At 39.8% G+C, this 22,947-nt stretch overlaps 1 protein-coding gene across 1 annotated transcript in view; it reads right to left on the bottom strand.

The window, feature by feature from the left end:
* ATP10B (ATPase phospholipid transporting 10B (putative)) overlaps positions 1–22,947 on the bottom strand; it is a 144,078-nt gene that overhangs the window by 80,190 nt on the left and 40,941 nt on the right. The window contains exons 4-5 of the mRNA XM_043986953.1: positions 20,734–20,819; positions 7,994–8,100 (exon numbers count right to left, since the gene is read on the bottom strand). Of these exons, the coding sequence (XP_043842888.1) occupies positions 7,994–8,100; positions 20,734–20,819 (193 nt within the window). The remainder of the gene's footprint in view (positions 1–7,993; positions 8,101–20,733; positions 20,820–22,947) is intronic.

Here is a 22,947-nt window from a genome sequence, read left to right on the forward strand (position 1 = left end):
CACCTTAAAGGTCTGCCAATTAGCCCAGTAAGAAGGTGCTTGTTTTTTCCAATTTAATTTGAAGAACACCTTTTTAAAAACAACTACTATATGCAAGGCCCTGTTCTAAGTGCTGGGATACGAAGATGAAATAAGATATACTACCTATCTGTGAAGATCTTATTATCTAGTAGGGGGAAAATGCATGCAAATAACCAAAATGCAAGTTAGAATGTGGTAGTTGTCAAAGAGAAATCCAAACAAAGTATGAATAATTTGAGAAAGGAGAGATCATTTACAAATGAAAAGACTTCATGGAGGAGGTAACACCACAATCCTGGAAGGATAGGAAGGACTTCAACAAAAGAGATATAGGGGATAGGGAGGGGTCCATTTTAGGCCTAGAAAACATCACAAAGGGATGGAGAAGGGGGAGAAAAAGGCATGGAGACCAGCCCAGGTCGGCTAGGATGGAGATTATGAGAAACTGAGCTATCTAAGATAGGGATGGAAAGGCTAAAATGGAGCCAGTTCGTGGAAAGTCTAGAATACTAATCTAGGGAGTTAATTCTTTATTTAGTAGCACGAGGGGGATATAGCAGGGTGGATAAAGAGCTAGTTTCTTCCTCTATTTTTTTTTACAAATTTACAATTACGAAGCAGTTAAAGACAATGTAGTTTGGAAGGGAAGGGATTAACAATGTGGGGATCAGGAAAAGCTTCATGTAGAAGATGGTGCTTGGATTCCATCTTAAAGGAAGAAAGGGACTCTGAGGTGGAAGGGAAAGGAAGGCGTGAGTTTCAGGCCTGCAGGATAGCCAGTACAAAGACACAGAGATGGAAGAGGGAGTGTCATTTGTGACAACCAGAATGCCAGGATACAGTAGGAGAAGTAATATTCAATGAGGTTAGAAAGACAGATTAGGGCCAAGCTAACGAATGACCCTGGGGAAGTCACTGTAGCTCAGTAGTGTAGGAAATTCTTTTAGAATATGTTATAGGGAAAATGCTAACCTGCTTTGATAGAGGGAGTCTCTTCAGACAGAAGTTCCTAGTGTCAGTGAGATCAGAGGACCTGGCTGTCCTTAGTGGCAGGATGAGAGGGGCACATTAAGAATGTTACATGGGGGTAGCTAGGTGGCGCAGTGGATAGAGCATCAGCCCTGGAGTCAGGAGGACCTGACACTTAACACTTACTAGCTGTGTGACCCTGGGCAAGTCACTTAACCCCAATTGCCTCACCAAAAAAAAAACAAAACAGAACATTACATGGGCAGCCCAGTTGAAGATATAGAGAGATGAGAACCTGTAGCTTTGACTGCATTTTTCAAATAGCCATAAGGGTTTTACTCCATCAAAGGTAAAGGAGAGCAAACAATTCATGTGATGTTCTCCTCACTAGCAGAGAGAAAATGCATGCCAATGTCATTTGGAAAAGATTCTCTCCCCCTCCTGCAGCATCATCTCTGGGCCATGAGCCTCATACCTAGAACTGAGTTAATTCTCACATAGGATAATATTTGCTGAATATCAGTAAGAGTGAGTGAGGAGCTCTTTGTGATGTGCCCAAACAAGCTTTGTGTTGCTGCCTCTTGTGAATGGATGGTACTAAATGAAACACTTTAGCTGGGTAGGGGAACAGAGAGTGACAGTGAAGGAAATCAGCTTGCTGGGTGGTGAGAATAAGAAGACAGCTGCCCGAATCACAGAATCTCACACTTAGAAAGGACCTTAGGAGTCACCTAATTCAACCCACACATGATTAATATTCTGCAGCACAGCATCCCCATAAGTGGCCATTACTTGAAGGCTGCTATAGATATAAAGACAAAATAATACATGCTACCTCCCTGCAAAGACATTATTTAGTAGGAAGAAAATACAAGCAAATTACTGAAATACATGTTAGAATGTGGCAATTGTTAAAGGGAAATCCGAACAAAACATTATGAAGAATTTGAGGAAGATAATTTTTATCTATCTATGTATCTATGTATCTATTTTCGTGAGAGGAGAAATCATTTCTAAATGGGAAGGCTTCATGGAAGAGGTAACCCCATAGTTGGGCCTTGAAGGATTAGAAAGACTTTAGCAAAAGAGATGGGGGATAAGAAGGAATCCAGTTTAGGTCTAGTAAATGTCACCAGCAAAGGGATGGAGAAAGATGAGAAAAAAGCAAAATGAGGTTAGAAGAGTCAGACAGACAATAACATCACTTTCACTTGACCTTGCCATCCCCTCACGCTATTGTCCTCTATCAAGTCCCTTTCACTGCCAAAAAGTTGTCTACTTCTGTTACCTCTGGTCCTTCACATTTCTTAATCTTTTGTAATGTGTCTTCTGACCCCACCCCTAGACTAAGACTTTAAGATTACCAGTAATCTCTCTTTTTTTTTTTTTTTTTGCGCGGGGCAATTGGGGTTAAGTGACTTGCCCAGGGTCACACAGCTAGTAAGTGTTAAGTGTCTGAGGCCGGATTTGAACTCAGGTACTTCTGAATCCAGGGCCGGTGCTCTATCCACTGCGCCATCTAGCTGCCCCATACCAGTAATCTCTTAATTGATAAATCAAATAACCTTTTCTTAGTTCTTATCCTTTTGGACCTATCTGCAGCTTTTGATACTGCTGACTACACCTGATATTCTCTTCATTCTGAGTTTTCAAGACACTTTCCTCCTTATTCTTCCATCTATCTAGTCAACCCTTTTTTAGTGTCCTTATCTGCGTTATTAGCCACATCCTATCCCTCTGTTTTGGGCACTCTCTTCCCCTTTCTCTCTATATAAACTCTTCGTGATCTCATCCACTTCATGGGCTTTAAGTCATCATCTATGCAGATGAATTCCAAATTTTGATATCCAACCCTCATCTCTTTTTTGAGATCTGATCCTGCATCACCAACTATCTGGTGGACTTATCACTCTCTATATCTCTCAAAGACATTACAAATTCAATGGGTCCAAAAACATACTCATGATCATTTACACCAAAAGTCTAAATTTCCATATTTATGTCAAGGCTACCACCATCCTTTTAGTCACTCAAATTTGTCACCTTGCTGCCATCACTAATTCTATATTTTCCCTCACTCCACATATTCAATCAGTTGCCAAGATCTGTTGATTCTATCTTCACAAAATCTTTCATTTCTGTTTTCTTCTCTCCACTCATGTAGCCACCAAACTGGTCCAGATCCGTCTTACTTTTCCCATGGATTATTACAATAGACTCCTAATTTGTCTGCTTGCCACTGGTCTCTTTTTTTCTACACTCCATTACAACTGTCCTCCAAACAACTGGTGATTTGATAATCCTAAAGCATAGGTCTAGCCATGTCACTCCACTGCTCAAGAAGTTCCTGTGGCTCCCTATTGCCCCCAGCATAAAATATAAGTGCTCTCTACTCCTACACACATGCACCATTACAGCCAGACTGGCCTGCTTGCTCATCCCTCTGATGTAGGAGGCAAAATAGGATTAAAAGAAAAACCTAAGACCCAAGCTCTAATATAGATATTAGCTCTAAAAGGGAGTCAGATCCCAGTTAATGAATAACTTATGTTAGGTTCTCGTACCCATAGTGATCAACATCCATAACGGACCAGAACGGGTCAGGTCAAAATAACAATAAAGGAAAAAGACAACCTATAGAAATTCTAAAGAAAAATGATTATATTTTGAAACTAGCCATGGGAATCAGAAAGAGACATGTGCAGAAAAGGCCAAATTTATTCCCAGATTCACCTTATGACCCGTAAAACTCAAAAACCCACCTTCATGGAAAAAGGTACCTGCCTTGGGGGTTGGCTTAGGACCCCAGGAACTCCAAATTAGGATAAGCCCTCCCTTGTAACACCCCTAGGTGGAGAATATTATAATGAGAAGGACAGGCCCTCCCCTCTATCTTCCCAAGGTGGAGATTATTATAATGAGCCTGATAATCAATTTATCCATACTATAAACATAACTGTCTTTCCTTTCACTATTCGAGAGATACCTTTCCAATAGTCTGGTTCTATCCCTGTGGTCACTCACAGTATTGCAATAAAACTTGGGAAACTGAGTCACTGAGTCTTGTAATTCTTTTGGGACGACTCATGATCAATTTGACACTAAATTCCATCCTACATCACCTCTACATGGTATTTCCAATACCATCTCTGACTATGTACAGGCTGCATCTCATGCCCAGAATATTTTCCTACCTCTTGAAATCTCCTTCAAGACAGATTTCAATTCCCTTTTTTGTTTTTTTGTTTTTTCTTGTTTTTCCTAGTTGTTGGTGTATTCCACCCCATCCTCCCAAAAAAGAAGAATCACTATCTAGTATGTATTTACTTATCTGTGTTCTTGTTGTTTCTCCCCAGTAGAATGCAAACTCCTTTAGGGCAGGGATTATTTAATTCTTTCCTGTGTATCCCTATCCTGGGGGTACATAATAGGCACTTAAATGTTTAGAATTATTGAATGTATACTTGTCTCAAGGGGACAGCAGACCTCTTTGCTGATCTGCCAAGACAATTCTGGATTGGAAAAGCTCTGAAATTGAGAGTCACCAAAATTTCTGTCAAACCATGCAAAAAAAAAAAAAAAGATAAAAACAAACCCAGCCAGCCCCCTTTTAGGGATCAGCATGGGACTGTCACCTGGCATAGACCTTCTTATAGGGACTTGCCAATAGGCATTTGGCAGAGGATATAGCAATGGGATAGGGATTCCCAGAAGTATGAGAAGTGGGAAGGGAATAAGTATTTATAAAGCACCTACTCTGTGCCAACCACTGTGCTAAGTATTTTTTTTTAAACAAATGTTATCTTATTTGATCCTCACAACAGCAATGCAAGGTGGGTACTGTTATAACACCCATTTTATAGTTGAGGAAACTGAGGCAAATAGAGGTTAAGCAACTTGCCTGGAGTTACAAGCTAGTACATAGCTGAGGCTAGATTTGAACACAGGTCTTCCAAGCCCAGTGCTTTATCCATTGTGCCACCTAGCTGCCTGATGAGAACACCTGGACATATATTCTGGGAAACATGGAATTTTGGAGGGGTAAATAAAATGAGGCCTTACAATGACACATCCTGGTAAACTCTACATTCTCTGTGTGGGGGAAGAGAGCTTATTTGACTTGTTTTTGGGCCTGAGTAATCAAGGTGATGCAGAAATGATGTCAACAGAGACACTAAGGTGTTTAATTAGCAGTCAAAACTCTTTGGCTGGCATTCCTAGGAGGGATCATTTAAAGAGAGAAGTAGACACATGTAACTTCAAGATCCAGCTTGGATGTTTCCTCTCATGAAGCCTCCCTTGATCTACCCTCTGCCTCAACCACCTGTGATCTCTCCTCCCTCTGAGACCCCTCCTGGTAGCATTTTGTAGCTCTCTTGTGATTGTATCCCACTCTTCCCCATGCTGTAGGTTTTTGTGTGTTGTACTCTTCATTACACCTTCCTTTGCATATATTATAGACTTAATAAATGAATGAGCTGATGGTCTGAGGACACAAAAGTCAAATGAAAAAGAGGTTTAGTTTTTCCAAGAGATCACCTGAGAGAGTCCACATATCTTATGAATGAGGGGAAAGTGAAAAAATAATTGAGATGTTGAGAGCCGATGGAAAAGCAGTAGGGTTTAGAAGTCAGGAATCTTGGGTTCTGGTCCTGTCTAGACTAGAATGATTTTCTGGATGTGAAATATTGAGCAACTCATTACTCTCTGAACCTCAGTTTCCTTACTATAAAGTAATGGAATTGGAGCCAGGGTGGCATAAAAGAAAGATTTAGTCAGGTCTGGGTTCAGAGTTGAATCCAGATGATCTGAGTTCGGCTCTCACTTCTGAAAAATTCCTCTTCTGTGACTTTGGGCATAACTTCTCTGGGCGTTAGTTCACTTATCTGTGAAATGAGAGAACTGAACAAGAATAGACTTTGGGGTCCCTTCCAGTTCTAGGTGTATGAGCCTATGATTAATAGAACCCCTAAGTTTTCCACCAGTTATAAATTTCTGAGAAAAAAATACTTTGAAAAAGTTAAAAGTACTATGGAAGCAATGCTACATAGTGGCAAGAATGCTAGACTTGGAATCGCAATGACCCAGGTTCAAGTCTCAGCTTGGCCAAAACATACAAGTTTATAGGCTTCATGAAGGCAGGGACTGTATTTTGCCTCTTTTTGTATCCTCAACATTTGACACAGAGCCTGGCACATAGAAGGAGCTTAAAAAATGTTTACTGACTGACTGGGTGATCCTGGACAAAGTCAGTGAATCTCTCTGAGCCTAGGTTTTCTCATCTTATTTAAGGCTATAGATTTAGGGCTAGAAGGAGCTTTAAAGGTCATGTAGTCCAACCTCCTCATTTACATTTTGCAAACTGAGGGTAAGGGAGCTATATTGACTTGCCCTAAGTTACACAGACAACTAAGCGGCAGAACTCAAGTTCAGATCTCACACTCCTTCCATTGTACTGTGTGGCTCTGTGAAATGGGGCTATTGGTGCTCTCTCACATGGTTGTTGTCGAACGAGTGCTTTCTTTCTTTCTTTTTTTTTGGGGGTGGGGAGGCAATGAGGTTAAGTGACTTACCCAGGGTCACACAGCTAATAAAGTGTTAAGTGTCTGAGGCTAGATTTGAACTCAGGTCCTCCTGAATCCAGGGCCAGTGCTCTATCCACTGCACTGCTTAGCTGCCCCGAACAAGTGCTTTCTAAGTCGTCAAGTACTGTGTATGGATGAGTTGTAGTGTGGGGTAGTGGAGAGAGCTGGTCCTGGAGTCAGGAAGACGGGTTCAAGGCCTATCACAGATATGTCCTGGGTGTGTGACCCCAGGCAGGTCATTCTACTTCTCAGGTGAGTTGTAGAGAAGGTGCTGAATTGTACTGAAGGAGGGCAGGGCGGTTTCCTCACCTGTTGTACTAGTGGAATCACAAGTCCATTCCTTAGTTTATACAAAAGGATTATAGTAGTGGTTAAAACTACAAAAAGAAGTTTTAATAATTGTGAAAATTCCACTTCTTTCTGGAAATTGGCTCCCAACTGTTTTCCCTCAGATTTCTTTACTCTTCAAAATTCACCATTCCCAGCAGTTCAGCACATCTATCTCTATCATCTCTATCTCTATATGTGTGTATATATGTACATATATACACACATATATGTTTTATACATGTGTGTATACATATATATGTGTGTATATATAGATATAGCTATAGATAGATAGATAGATAGATAATTTTCCCCCCTATAAGGGCAGAATTAATTTGTTTCTGGATGGGAATGGGATAGCCTGCACAAAACAGGCCAGTCACATTCCAGGCACAGAGCAAAATTTCTGGGCACCAGGACTCCTTCCCCCCTGAAAAGCCCAAAGGAGAACCTCATTCCACAAGCCACTGGTCCTCTAGGGTAATGTCGCCCCAACCTTGAGAAGCATGTACAAAAATGATAAGAAAGGCATATCAATGGGGTTGGCTTCAGAGAATCATCTTCTTCACCACGAGAGGTATCTTTATTCTAGTTTGCCCTACATTGGCCAGAATTTTTCAAAGCAGGCATCTGTGACTGTCTCTCATACTTGGATCCACATACACAGTGGGGAGACTCATTTAGATTCCTATGAGGGCTGGGTATATGGAGTTGGGAAGTGAAAACGGCAGAATCTCCATGGCTCCAGGCCTCAGTTTGTCTATCCAAGAAATGGAAATAGTCAATAATAGCTAGTTATAATAGCTAGCATTTATAGAGGGCCAACTATGTGCCAGGCAATTTACAAATATTATTTCATTTGATCCTCATAACAACTCTGGGAGATAGGTGCTATTATTGCCCCCCCATTTTACAGTTGAGGAAACTGAGGCAAACAGAGGCTAAGTGACTTCCCTGGGTCACATGGCTAATAAGGATCTGAGGCTGAATTTGAACTCATGTCTTCCTGACTCCAGGCCAGTGCTCTAGGAATCACTTCCCAGATTGATAATGACAAGAAGGGGGTAGAAAAGCATATTAAGTGAAAAGACCTGCATAGATGACAATGCCAACCACCACCTCTGTGTTCCTGATGGTACAACCACGAAGCAGAAGACTCTCACTATTAAAGCCAGTCCTGGTCTGATCCGGATGTTCCCTAGGAAGAAGGAAAGAAAATGTTCACAGTAGTACTAGGATTATCTCTAGGATTAGGACCATAAAACTGGGTGGGGAGAAAGAGGCCTCTCTCTAAGCACAGGGCAGGGCAACTCTAGTCACCTATAAATGAGTTCTTATCCCTCCTACCTATCTGTATTTATTGCTATCTCCATTTATTACTTCCACACTTATGGGGGCGGGATTGGAAATTAGAACCTGATTACCCTCCATGGGGGGAGGGGGGAACCACCACTAAATTAATTTTAGTTCAAGTATTAATCACCTACTGTGTACAGAATACTCTTTTGGGCACCAGAGAAATGAAATTTAGATGACATAATCCCTTCCTTCATGGATCTCACATTTGAGTAGGGTCATATGACACTGACATGAATAACCATAATGCAAAAGAATACATGATAGGTGCATGAGGAGTATAAGCATGATGCTATGTGAAGTTTTAGAAGTGAAAGGCCGTTAAAATGAGGAGCTTGGGAAGCCTGGAGGAGTTGGCATCTAAGTTGGGATTTAAAGAATAGATAAGAAGTTCAATAGGTGGTGGGGCAAAAGGACATTTTAAGTATAGGGAACAATTCTTGGGCCTCAGTTTCTTCATCTGTAAAATGTAAAGATTGGTTTAAATGGCCTCTGAAGTATCTTCCAGTTCTAGATCTATGATTAATCAGTCAATCAACCAGCAAGCATTTATTAAGCTCCTACTACATTTGAGTTACTGTGCTAAGCATTAGGGATTCAAAGATAAAAGTGGGAGTCCTTACCTTGAAGGAGTATGCATTGTAACAGGGGACATGATCTGTACTCATCAGAGTATATGCAGAGTGAACAAAAGGTTGTTTTGGAAGGTGGCACCCTAGAGATGGTGATGCCTGGACTGAGTCTTAAGTAGTGGCAAGGAGGTGGAAAAGGATGTGCTGTACATGGTAGACAGCCAGAGGTCCAGGTTGGTGAATCAAAGAGAATATGGAGAGGAATAGTACAAGATAAGGCTGGAAAGGCAGGGTGGTTCCAGACCATCAGAGGCCTTGGCTGCCAAAAAAGGTGCTTGAATGTTATTTGGTAATAAGACCTATGTGGCATAATGGATATAGAGCTGATCTTGGAATCAGAGAAGACCCACTTCTGATACCTATTGGCTGTGTGACCCTGGGAAACTGAAACTGAAACTGAAACTTTTAGTGTTTCAGGAAACTCTGAAGATAATTTGCAGAAGAGTTGTTGATCTGTATTAGTAGAGGGAGCTTCCTCAACAGGAGTTTCCTATACCAATAAAATTATAGGTCTGGTACAATAACAACAGCTAACATTTACATAGTGCATTAAGGTTTACAAAGTGATATATAGAAATACAATACATATATTTATATAATAATATTCCATATAAAGTCTTCATAACAAAATATTTATAATAAAGTACTGCATATGCATCTATACAGGCACATACTATTTTATATATGTATACACATATGTACACACATGCATACACATAGATACAAAATATATAAAATTATATACACACATGCATACACATATATAGATTTATATATACATATGTGTGTATGTAGCTCTATATCTATATGTATATAAAATTTTACTTCTTGCAACAGTCCTATGGTGTTCCTATTTTATAGATGAAAAAACTGAGAAAGAGAGGGTAGGTGATTTGCCTAGGGCCACAAAACTAGTAAGTATCTGAGGCAAGATTCAAACCTGTCACCTTGGTTATAAATCCAGTGCTCTACCTATCAGGCTGGTACCACTAAAAAGTATTGGAAAAGAAGGAAAAGAGGGAAAGAAGTCTGTCAGTAGTGTGATGAATGGGTGTCAGAGTGGAGAATGGAGTTAGGAAGTTTTGTTAGGAAGTTATTTCAAGGGTCCTTGAAAATGGTAATGAATGCCTAATGCAATGGGAGAAGTAATGGTGGGAGTGTGTGGGTGATAAGAATAATTGCAATAGTCATCAGAGAAATAGGATTAAAAGGATTTAGTAACTAATTGAATATGAGAAGTTTGGGAGAGGGAAGAGGCACAGATAATCTCAAGGTTGTGAACCTGGTTGGCTGACTGATGGGGTTACTTCCAGAAATAGTGTACAGAAAGAGGAGCATGTTTTGGGAATAGCATGAGAAACTTGGCTTTGCATACACTGGGTTCGAGATAAGTATGGGACATTCAAGTAGTGATGTTCTATAGTCTAATAGTGACCCTTGGTCTGGAGAGATGATTTGGGACAAACATATGGGGATAAAAAATTGAAACCATGAAAGGGAATGAAATTAACAAGGATCAAGGTTTAAGATTTTTTTTTAAATTTAAATTTTTTTATTTTTTTGGTGAGGCAATTGAGATTAAGTGACTTGCCCAGGGTCACACAGCTAGTAAGTGTTAAGTGTCTGAGGCTGGATTTGAACTCAGGTCCTCCTGACTCCAGAGCTGGTGCTCTATCTACTATGCCACCTAGCTGCCCCTAAGATTTTTTTAATTAAAAAGTATTAATTAATTAATTAATTTTAATTTATTTATTTTTGCAGGGCAACGGGGGTTAAGTGACTTGCCCAGGGTCACACAGCTTGTACGTGTCAAGTGTCTGAAGCCGGATTTGAACTCAGGTACTCCTGAATCCAGGGCCGGTGCTTATCCACTGCGCCACCTAGCTGCCCCAAAAGTATTTATTATAATATACCTGCTGTGTGCCAGGCACTAGAAGTACTGCTACTACTACTACTACTAATTACTAATTACTAATAATAATACTACTATTACTAATAATACTACTATTACTAATAATACTATTACTACTACTATTACTACTATTACTAATAATTACTACTATTACTAATAATAATAAACCAATATCTGTCCTGAAGGAACTTACATTCTACTGAAAGGAATACGACATCCAGGCAGATAAGTGTATAAATAATAATTTGAGGAGGGGAAACACAAGTTGAACCTTGAAGGAAGCTGAGGCTGAGGAAAAGAGGGAATTATAGCAAAAGGGTGGGAGAAAGAGTGCTGAATTTGGGGAACAAGTAGATTGGCTGGAATATAGAAAGGGTGAAGGGGAATAATGGGCAATGAGCCTTGCAAACTAGGCTCAAGTGAAGGGACTTAAATGCTGAGCTAAGGAATTGGTATTTTCTCCTAAAGGCAATAAAAAGCTACTGTAGTTTCTCAAGCAAGGGAATGACGTGGTTAGACTTCTGCTTCAGGAAGATGATTTTGGCAGCTGTGTGGGAGATAAATTGGGGAAAGGAGACATTGGAAACCAATTATAAGACTGTTGCAGTAGTAGTCCAAGGATGAGATAATATGGGTTTGAACTATGGTGAATGTTTGAGCGGGGAACAAAGTGAGGGCTGCTAAGGAGGTAGAATCAAGATTTATCAAACTGATTGCATGAGTGATGGGGGAAAAGATGACTCTTGATTAAAAGGACAGAAGGAGAAGAAGGCCAAGAATAGAACCCTGGGGGCCATCTACTTTAAGGGACATGGAAGAGGAGAAGCCGCTGAAGGAGAAAACAAGAATAGTTAGAGAGATAAGAGGAAAATTTGGTAACTCAAGACAGAGTATAGCAGATGGAGGTGTGCACTATGGTGTCTTAGGCTAAACAGAGTCGAGGGGAGAAGACAAATTTGGCCTTTTCTGCACATGTCTCTTTGTGTTTTCCATGACTAGTTTCAAAACACAATCATTTTTCTTTTATTTCTGGTCTGAATTTCTATGGGCTGTCATTTCCTTTTTTGTCTTCAGGTCTCCATGGCCTAGGTCCCTCTGTTCCTGTTATAGGTACTGATTTATGTGGGCACAAGAACCTAGCATAAGTTATCCATTAACTGAGGTCTGACTCCCTTTTTAGAGCTAATATCTGAATTAAAGCTTGGGTCTTAGGTTTTTCTGTTAACCCTTTTTTCACCTCCTATGTAAATACTGACTAATCTTTCTAGGGATGTAGAAGTGAAAGGGAGCAAAGACAGAAGATGGTATCTTGAAAAGATAGCAAGGTAAAAGGGAGGGATTTTCAAGATAGGCGAGACCTGATTATGTTTGTAGGCGGTAGGGAAGTAGTCAGTAAATAAGGATAAACTGGAGCTAAGGCAGAGAAGAAGAATTATTGAGAAACAAAGTTCCTGAAGGAGTTGGGAGGGCAAAGGTTCAGGGACACAAGTGGATGTTTTAGCTTTGGCAAGGAAAAAAAGGGCAAGTAAATCTTTTGAGAGAGTCCATTGTCTATTTATAGTGGATGAAATAGATTCCACCAGGTTTGTTTTTTTTTTTTAACCAATTAATTGACCACTCAATCAGCAAACACTAATTAAACACTTGCTATTTGTTAGACACTAGGAATATAAAATCAAGAGTGAAACAATCCTTGCCCTCCAGTAACTTACATTCTAATGGTGGTAAGGATTCAACATGTTTACAGATCAATCAAAGTACCAGATCAATCAATCAAAAAAGATTTCTGAAGTGCCTACTATGTGTGAGGCATTGTGTTAAGTGCTGGATAAATTTTAAAAAAAATCCCACTACATAATGATTTCGGGGAGGATTCCCCAACAACCGGGGAATCAGGAAAAGCTTTTGGAGAAGTTGGAACTTGGACCCAATCTTGAAGGAAGGTAGAGGTTCCAAGAGGTAGTGGTGAGGAAGGAGAACATTCTGGGCATGGGAGACAACCTAGGCAAAGATGTGGAAACGGGAGATGGAATGTTACATATGTGGAACTAAATTAATTAGGTCAATCTGGCTGGAGCATAGAGGGGAGTAATGTGCCATCAGTCTGGAAATACCTTTGATATGTAAAAAATGTATTGTGGCAGGTGAGTCCTTCACCTGTCTGGGTCTTAGTTTTCCCCTCAGTCAAAGGAAAGAATAGAACTAGAGCATCTCTAGGATCTCTTTTTTTTTTTTTTGGTGGGGCAATGAGGGTTAAGTGACTTGCCCAGGGTCACACAGCTAGTAAGTGTCTAGGAGCTCCTTTAATTCTACAATTCCATGCTTCTGAGTTTGGATCAGGGTGCTATGTTGGGTATGTAGGGCACTCTCTTATTCTTCATAGTTCTCATGCCCATATAGGGTTAAATACCTTCCATGGCATCCTGCTTTTCAAAAAGCTATGGACTGAACACCTGTTTCTTACTTGTCCTGCTGGGTGGGGTTCACTTTGATACTGTGGTTTAAGAGTAGAGCAGAGCCCCGGAATCTTCCACAGCCCAGTCCTCTCCCATGGCTGCAGGGTATTTGGATGTCTAACACCCAGTCATCTATTAAGTTCAAAAGAATACTTTCAGGCTCTCCTTTCAGGGTGGTGCACTGCAGAGGCTAGCTAACCCTCCTTTTAGTGACCTCCTCCAAGTAGGCTGAGGTAAGGCTTCAAGTCCCTGCCTTCTCTGTTTCTTCTTCTTCTTCTTCTTTTTTTTTTTGCAGGCAATGGGGGTTAAGTGACTTGCCCAGGGTCACACAGCTAGTGTCAAGTGTCTGAGGCCGGATTTGAACTCAGGTCCTCCTGAATTCAGGGCCGGTGCTTTAACCACTGCACCATCTAGCTCCCCCTCTCTGTTTCTTCTTAAAACCTCCCTCCTCCTGACCCTGGTCTGTAAGACAAATGCAGGAGTGAGGAGGCTCTTGTGGATGACCCAAGCAGAGAGGTGGGACCTTCAAGAACAGATTAAACCTGCTCCCTTTCTCTACCCATTGAGAGAATCAGTATCACTGGTTTATCATTTTAGAATTATAAAGGACCTTATCAAATCTAACAGATGTAGAAACATTCTATGAAGGAATTTAGGTCCATAGAAGGGCAATTAGGTAAATAGCAGAACTGGGATGCAAAATTTAGCCCTTTGCCTTCAAATGCAGCATTCTGGGTCAGAACCCTCTGGGACTACTAGGGGCACCCAAATTGTTATTATCCAAGTTGTGCATTATTTAGGTTTATAGATTCTCTTGCTGTCTGTCTTTTGGACTTCAAAAAGACGTTAATCTATAGTACCAAAAATAATATCTCACATTTATATAATGCTTTTCAGGTTGTAAAGTGCTTTCCTCAGAACGATCCTGAATGATAGGTAACCTCTATATGACTTGGTTTTATCAGCTGTAAACTTTGTGGGTTGGGCTAGATTGGCAGTATTAAACTCAAATAGAAACTGGGGCCAATAAACCTTAATAAGAATCGCTGCCAGCAGGGTACTGACTTAGAAAACCACATATTAACATTATCTGTTGTGTTGCATTTTTATTTATTTTGTTAAGTAGTTCCCAATTACATTTTAATTTGGTTTTGGGCTGCACTTGGGAGTGCTTTGGATTGTATTGAGCCCTCTAGCTAGTGTGTAGGTGACATTTCCAGACTAGATAATCTAGATTCCATCTAGAACTAGACCCTATTAAATTAAAAATGTCTATGCAAAGTATGATTTTACTCATTTTACAGATGAAGAGACTGAGGTTCAGAGAGGTTATAAGTAGGCGATACTTCAAAGGATATGAGATCTTGCCAATGTGGGTATACTCTTTTTTTTTTTTTTTTTTTTGCGGGGCAATGGGGATTAAGTGACTTGCCCAGGGTCACACAGCTAGTAAGTATCAAGTGTCTGAGGCTGGATTTGAACTCAGGTCCTCCTGAATCCAGGGCCAGTGCTCTATCCACTGAACCACCTAGCTGCCCCATTTATTTAGATTTTAAACAAACTCTAAACTTGAGCGAGTGAGTCTGTAACAATTTGCTAGTGGTCTAGTCAAGTAATTTCCCTCCTCTTTAGAGAAAGCTACTTCCTAACCTCTCCCCAGGGTTAGGCCCCAGACAGAGCTAAATATCCCTGAAATGATATTCTCCTTTCTTCAGGTCATTTTTATTAGTGTTTGTGTAAGTCATATGAGTTGTGTGCCACTGTGTTCTTCCTATATATCTTGAATCAAATCAAATTGAATGGAGTCCTTGGTTTAAAATGGTTTAAGTCTCATTTATTATCTCTCCCTATTCTTTCTCATCTCTCCTCTTCATTGGTCCTTCTAACATATGCCATATGACAGATGTAGAGCATAGAGTGATTGGCTTATAATCAGGAAGATCTGATTTTGAATCCTGCCTCAGATATTAACTAGTTGTGTGACTTTGGGTAAATCACTTAACAGCCTCAGTTTTTTCATCCATACAATGGGGATTATACTAGCTTTTACCTCTCACAGTCATTATAGGATCAAATGAGAGATCGTGTAAAGGTCTTTGTAGGCCTCAAATAACTACATAAATAATAATATTGTTGTAGTTATTATGATGATGACAGAGGACAAGATGAGAGAAAAAGGGAGAAAGAGCCCTTACCTTTATTTTATGCTTCACTGGGTAGAGCTGTAACTAGCAATTCTGAGACCTGAGGCAAACATACCAAAAAACGCAAATGCACACAGCATGGAGGGTGCCCTCACATCACTTTTCAAATGATTAAGAGGAATTATTAAGTCAAATTGAGCTCAGTCTGTGTGTGTGTGTGTGTGTGTGTGTGTGTGTGTGTGTGTGTTTTGGGAGATATTTCAGTCCTCAGGATACAAATCTCCATGAAGGGAGAGACTCTAGGATGTTATCTAGTTGAAAGGATAAAGAGAGCTGGCATGCCACAAAACCAATGCAAGGGGAGTGAGCAGAGTAGGACCAGATGGGAAGGACTTCACTTACAGTATGACCATAGTGCTGGTGGAGCAGAAGAGGCAATGAAAGATGTGTTAGATGGTTGTTCCCTATTTAATAAATTATTATTGTCAATTCAGTGCTATACTCAGTTGGTTTTACCTGCTGAAAGAATATAAGTGCTCTCAATTTTCACACCATGGGACAAGGCTCAGTTTGTTCCACCTTAGTTATAGCCTAGCCATTCAGGGATGTGTCTTCTTGATGTTTCTGAGCATTTTGACATTCCCAGTCAAAAGACAGAAACTCCAGGGAAGCAGGAAATCTTGGTTCTAGTCTTTGTTCTGATATCAACTTTTTGTATGTCCTTTGGCAAGTTACTTTCCCTCTCTGGGCCTCAGTTTCCTTTTCTCTAAAAGGAAGGATTGGATTACATGATTTCTAAGGTCTCATCCAGCTTTAAATCTATGATCTGTGCCTTTGTAAGTGTCCCTAGAAGGATTGACATACCTGTTACTGAGACAATTAGAGTGAAGGTGGCAAGAATAATCGATTAAAGATTCACCATGGCTCTTAGAGAAAATCTAGTTGGTGACCAGTCTGTAATCCTTTGAGTACATTCTTTTGGGAAGAGGGAGAGTCCATTGTCTCTATATACCTACTTCACCACAATTCATAAAATAACATCAATTTCTTGTGGTTTCTAAGCAAACTCAGCCAATATCAGAATAATTCATAAGTTAAATTCTTTTCCACATATGATTAGGCCACTCTCATGTGCAAAATCTTTCAGTGATCTCTGTTGCCTATGGAATCAATTTCTAATTACTTAGCTGGGTATTAAAGACTTGCCACAGTATGGTTACAATATATTGTTCTGGCTTTATATTATACTCTTTATCTAACTGAACTCCAAGCTTAACATGTCATTTCTTGCCCCAGTGCATCTACACAGGTTATTTCCAGTCCTTGGAATGCACCCCTCCTCTTCTTTCCCGAATTCAGAATCCTCTTCCTTTAGAAGCTTAGGACATATGCCAGCTCCTTAAAGAAGTCTTTCCAGATCCCTTTAGCTGAAAGTTTTCTCTCCCTTTTTGCTATGGTTACACTAGACATTGTATTATGCTTATTTGTTCTTAAAAAAATTTCCTAAGTAGACTATGTTTCTTGAGTCAAAGGACTATGGGGTTTTTTTTATTCTTATATCTCTTGCCACAAGCATAGTACCTTAAATTAGCTGGCTCTTACTAAATGCTCATTTCTTGAATTTAACTCTCTGCCTCATCATGGAGTGGAGGTGATCCTGAGTTCTTGAAGGTGCCACTGGGGAACACAAGCTTTGGCCAGACTTACTAAGCTGAAAAAGTTTCAAATACAGGTTTGGTATTGGATTGTGTGTCATGTAAAGAACAGCCTAAGTTGTGAGGGTGTCATCATTGGGTTTTTTAAAAGGATAATGAATCTTTTAGCCACAGGAACTCTCAGAGACCTACCAAGTTACAGAAGTGTTATAATAATAATAATAATAATAATAATAATAATAATAACAACAACAACAACAACAACAACAGTACCACCAACAATAGCTAACATTTATATAGTGCTTTAAGGTTTACAAACACTTTATAAATATTCTCTCATTTTATCCTTACAATAACCCGGGTGGATGGGTGCTATTATGATCTCTTATTTTACAAACAGAGGAACCAAACAGTTAAGTGACTTGCCCAGGGTCACACAGATATTAATTATCTGAGGCTGAATCTGAACTCAAGTCTTCCTGACTTCAAGTCCAGTACTCTGTCCGTGGTGACACCTGGCTACCTCTCTACTACTGGAGGCAGTATCCACACTGCCAAAACCAGGGGCCCTCAAATTCTTGAATCAATAGATGCTGGAATTAGTAGAGCCAGAAGGGACATCGAATGTCTTTCAATGTCAGCATCAAATGTCTTTTTCCAGCCAAGGAAAATGGGGATCAGAGAAATTAAGTCACTTCCTCAAATTTCAGAGGTGGGACTTGAACCAAGAGCCTCTGAATCCAAAGCCTATGATCTTTGCATTATATCATGTGTCTTCTCCTGTATGAGATCATCATATCTGTACTGTGACATTGAATCCAAATCCCTTTTCCCTCTGTTTGTTTGGCTATGAAAGGCAGCATTAAGTAATGGAGAGGGGGGCAGCTTCAAGGCCAAGCATACTTGATTCAAGTCCTGCCTCCAAAAAAAAAACTGGCTAGTGAATGTGGTCTATTTATTTAACCTCTCAGTGTTCCACTAAGACCACAGGTTGCAGAAGACTGGCTGAACTGCACTGGTGGAGGGTCCTCTTTATGTCCTGTTCCCTACACTGACAATATCATAAATCTATGCAGAAGAAAAAACAAAGGTCTAGCCAGATAAGGTATTAATGGAATAGAAGGTAGGAGAATTGACCTTTTTATAATAATACTCTAAGGTTTCAAGTATATGTGCAAATTAGGTGTATAATAAAAGTTTATAAAAACTGAACACAGACCATACTTTTCTCCCTTTTTACCCAGTAAGGCTTGTGTAAAATCTGAGAATGGCCTAAAATTACAATTTTAATAAGAGAAAGACAAAGTGATGAAGCTGAAAAGAGGAGGTGGTGATCAGATCGAATAAAATGTCTTTATTTGAATTGGAAAAATATAAAAGGGGTACTCTGTGTGTGTGTGTGTGTGTGTGTGTGTGTACATTTGTTTTTGCGGGACAATGAGGGTTAAGTGACTTGCCCAGGGTCACACAGGTAGTAAGTGTCAAGTGTCTGAGGCTGGATTTGAACTCAGATTCTCCTTCATCCAGGGCCAGTGCTTTATCCACTGCACCACCTAGTTACCCCATGTATGTACATTCGCATGTATATGTATAAGCATTTTTGTGCAATTATTTTTCAATGTCAGCCTCTATGAGTAGGCAGCTTGTTTGGATCAGTACAGCAGTACTTTGTTTCATTGTATGGTACGAGGCATTATGGCTTGGGATAGAGGGAGACCAAAGGCTTGTAGACTATTTAGAAATCTAATGCTAATATATCCTGAATAATTTCTTCAATAAGAGAATCAGACAATACTAGCCATGATGAGCATGGAATAATATCACCAAACATGAAATTGATTATCTACTAACAGTCAGGAAATGATTACTTTCTCTTTGAAGACTAATTTCTGAACTAGTTAGAGTAAAGGTCAAAATCATCACAAACAAGAAAAAAGGAAAAGACACTGCATGCAATTATAACAAGTGTTCCCTGAGCTAATCAAATTAGATGAAAAGTAGAAAATAATTAAAGGAACTGACTTTGACTCTGATTATTAACATTTCTTTCAGATCTTTAACTGATATAACTCAATCATCACATTGAAGAGGCCAAAAGAGCCCAGAAACTAGTTTACCCAGCAAATACTAGATTTCTTTCTCGAACAGAGAAAAATGGCAGCCAAGAAACTCAATTTGTAAAAGGAGGAGGATGGGAGGGAATCACAAGGACTATGACCTCACAAAAGAACAAAAGGTGGTAGAAGAGAAAATGAGTTTGCAAAAAGCACAGCATAAAAACCCCAAAGCATTTATAGCTGAAACTGAGGGTGGAAACACATAGGAGAAAAAAATGAAAGCTACATATTATTGGGATATAGGCTCATCATTGTCAACCAAGGTCTTTAACCTCAGTTCTGTTTAGGAATGGAGCCCCTGAACTTGTCTTTTTGAGTTGCCATATTTTCCAGAAGCACTGGACCCAGAGTACTTAGAAGGCCCTGACTGTGTTAAGGACAAAGAACCCCTTAACTGATATAATTTATTATTTGCATCCTGAACTAGACTCCCTGTGTCCTTGGGAGTCAAGACAGGCACCAGTGAGTATAAGTAAACTGTAGTATATTACCATTTATGATTTATGTCCAAGAACTAATGTAAAATATATCACCCAGGAAATGTTTGATTAGAAAAGGTGATGCCTCAGTCAGTAGTATCAAGCTGAAATAGAAATAGATCCTGGCAGCCTGCATATTGACTTAGAAAATCACAAATCAACATTATCTATGTTGTATTATATTTGGGCTGTGAGTTCAACACCTCTAGCCTCTGTCACATATTAAAAGCAAGGGATGAACAAATGACTCAGTGCTCCACTGGCACCCAAAGATTTTCCAAAGATTTAGAAAATGGCCTTTAGCACAATGGGTAGTTCATCTTTGGAGGATTTATGGGAAGATATAGGCAAGAATGACATAAAATGAGAAGGCCAGGATACACAGTGCCTTGCAAAATGTTGGTGCTAAATAAATGTTAAATTGAAGTGAAATGGAGGTACTAAAGAGATCATGGATCCATTGAAGTATTAAATTATAACAGTCATATTTTATAGGTTCTTGATTCTTGATGTATCTCATAGAAGCAATATTAGTACATTAGAAAGAGTATTGGGTTTTGAGTCAGAAGACTTAGTTTTGAGTCTCAGGAATGGGAAAGTTGGTTGACCTCTCTGAGCCTCAGTTTCCTCAATTTGTCAAAAGTGTATTCTAACTACTTTTGCCACCTGCCTAACAGGGTTGTTGTGAGGAAAACACTTTGTAAGCCTGAAAGAGCGCCTGAAATGTGAACTCAGAATGTGAGCCACTGTTCAATCCCTATTTGATAGATGGAGAAACTCAGGACAGGTAAGTTAATTGATTTGCCTGAGGTCACAGGGTTAGCTAGAGGCGGAACTGGGATGAGAACACAGATGTTTTGACTCTGTATTCGAGTCTCTTTCCATGAGACAACACTGTCAAATGATTTCTAAAACTGAGTAGCAGACAGGCTTTTTCAATGTCAAATTCCCTTCCATGCAATAGAAACTGGTACTCTGAACCATAATTTATCAAGTCATTTTGAGAAAATATACCCACTTAGTAGTTGCAAGGACAAAAAAGGAATGATTGTAAACAATGCAGGGCCATTGGTTACTTACATATAACCTTTGAATTTGTTGAGGTTATTGTTGGGTTTCTCACACACGATCTTATTCTGAAAGAGTTCTGGTTCAAACCGAGGCTCCTGTAAGGAAGATTATACCATGAGTTTATCTCTTTGGATGGACCCAGTTTTTAATAGGATCATCAAAAAAACTAATCACTATTAGAACCATTCCAAATTAGCAGCACCGCAAGGGGTAATCCCTTCTTTGTCATCATCTGAGAGTTGTAATACAGTGGAAGAAAAAGTTAAATCCTCATTATGGGAGAGAAAGGCGACTGAAAGTACCAATGAGTACAGCAAAGTATACAATCAGGATTGTCTAGCTGGAGACCTACTCCATTGCCTGTTGGGGTTTAGATCTCTTTATATCCCTCTCTGTACCCTGGGATTTTTTAGGATAATATAGTATAATAGGAAATATACAAGTGTGGGAGGCAGGAAACTGTGCAAAGTCTACTATAGTCAAGAAAGAGTCTGTGCCTAGGTCGTGGTGATAAACAGATTTAAAAAAAAAGTCAGTCTCTGCATTCAAGGAGCCTGCATGCTATTAGATGGTGAATAGGAATTTATGTAACTACCATAAGGTATGGAATGATTGGGACAAAGGGGAGAATCATTCAGTGACTTCTAGGAAAATTTGAGGGAGAGATTGCTACCCTGAATAGAGGAGGGACTAGAGAAGGGCTACATGGAGGAGGTGGCACTTGAGTGGAGCCTTGAAGGATGAGAAGAATTCTGATAGGTGAAGATGAGGAGTTCTTTATTTGGTCTCATGGTTTGAGATAGAGGAAAGATCCAGGTTTGAGGATTTACCAAAAATTGGTATTGAGGAAGCTATTTCAAGCATGAGCTTTATGACTGTGTAGCACAGCAAGCAGACAAAAACCAAAGTGTACCCACTATACAATACAGAGATTTGGCCACACGCAGGACCAGGGGACACTCATGTCACAGCGGGAATCATGTACCGTGGTAAAAATCTCTGTGCAAGTTTATGCACAGAGTGGGTCTGAGCAGGGAAGATGAACTTGGTTGAGAACAGGTAATTGATTTCGGATATAGGAGGCAACATTCTGACCCACACCCAGAAGTGGTGGTAAAATGCCTTAAATCACTAATTGATACCAGACTTGGGTTCCTTAAACAAGACCAGAAATTGGGGGAGTGTCTGAATCTGGGATGGGGAGGCCAGAAATGGGGATTGGTGTGGAGCTTTATCCACTCAGGAGCCAAGATCATTTATGTGTTTGGCACAGGGTCAGGAGTCAGGACAGTAGACAGGACAGGCTGTAATTGCTTGCTGTTTATGGTCACAAGGACCACTTAGCCTAAGTGACTCTCAGATCAGAGCTCTATCACTTATAGCTCTAACATCAAACAGTATATTTAAAAAATCCCAATTTTCATAAGGAGAGGGTAAATTAATTCCAACACAGGCTTGTGGAGATGGTCTTTGATAGGAACTGATACATTGAGTTGGTGCAACAGTTATCAATAGTTCCAGTTTGTCTGGAATGGAGCCTGTGAAGGGAATCGGTTGATATAAGATTGGAAAAGTAAGTTGAAGCTATACTGTGTAGGTATGGCCTTAAGTGCCTGCTGATGAGAAGTTTGCATTTTATCATAGAGATAATAGGGAGCTACTGAAATTTTTATTTATTTATTTTATTTTTTATTTTTGTTTTTTTGCGGGGCAATGGGGGGTAAGTGACTTGCCTAGGGTCACACAGGTAGTAAGTGTCAAGTGTCAAAGGCCGCCTTTGAACTCAGGGCTGTTGCTTTATCCACTGTGCCACCTAGCTGCCCTTGAAGTTTTTATTTATGATGGGATTTGAAATTACTTTGAAAGTCGTTATGCCTATACAAGGTGGTGGTAGTGGGGTTTTATGCATCACATAGTCAGAAATATGAAAAAATAGCTAGCATTTATATACTTTAGGGTTTGCAAAGTGCATTATAAATATTATCTCATTTCATCCTCACAACAACTCTGGGAGTTAAGTGCTGTTATTATTCCTATTTTATGGATGAGGAAACTGAACCAGACAGAGATGAAGTGACTTGCTAGAATCACATAGATAATAAATGTCTGAAGCAAGATTTGAACTCAAGTCTTCTTGACTCTGGGCAATCTAGGTGGTCCAGTGGATAGAGTGCCAGGCCTGAAGTCAGGAAGATTCATCTTCCAGATTTCAAATCTGGCCTC

Source organism: Dromiciops gliroides, chromosome 2, assembly GCF_019393635.1.
Source record: "Dromiciops gliroides isolate mDroGli1 chromosome 2, mDroGli1.pri, whole genome shotgun sequence".
Taxonomy (NCBI): domain Eukaryota; kingdom Metazoa; phylum Chordata; class Mammalia; order Microbiotheria; family Microbiotheriidae; genus Dromiciops; species Dromiciops gliroides.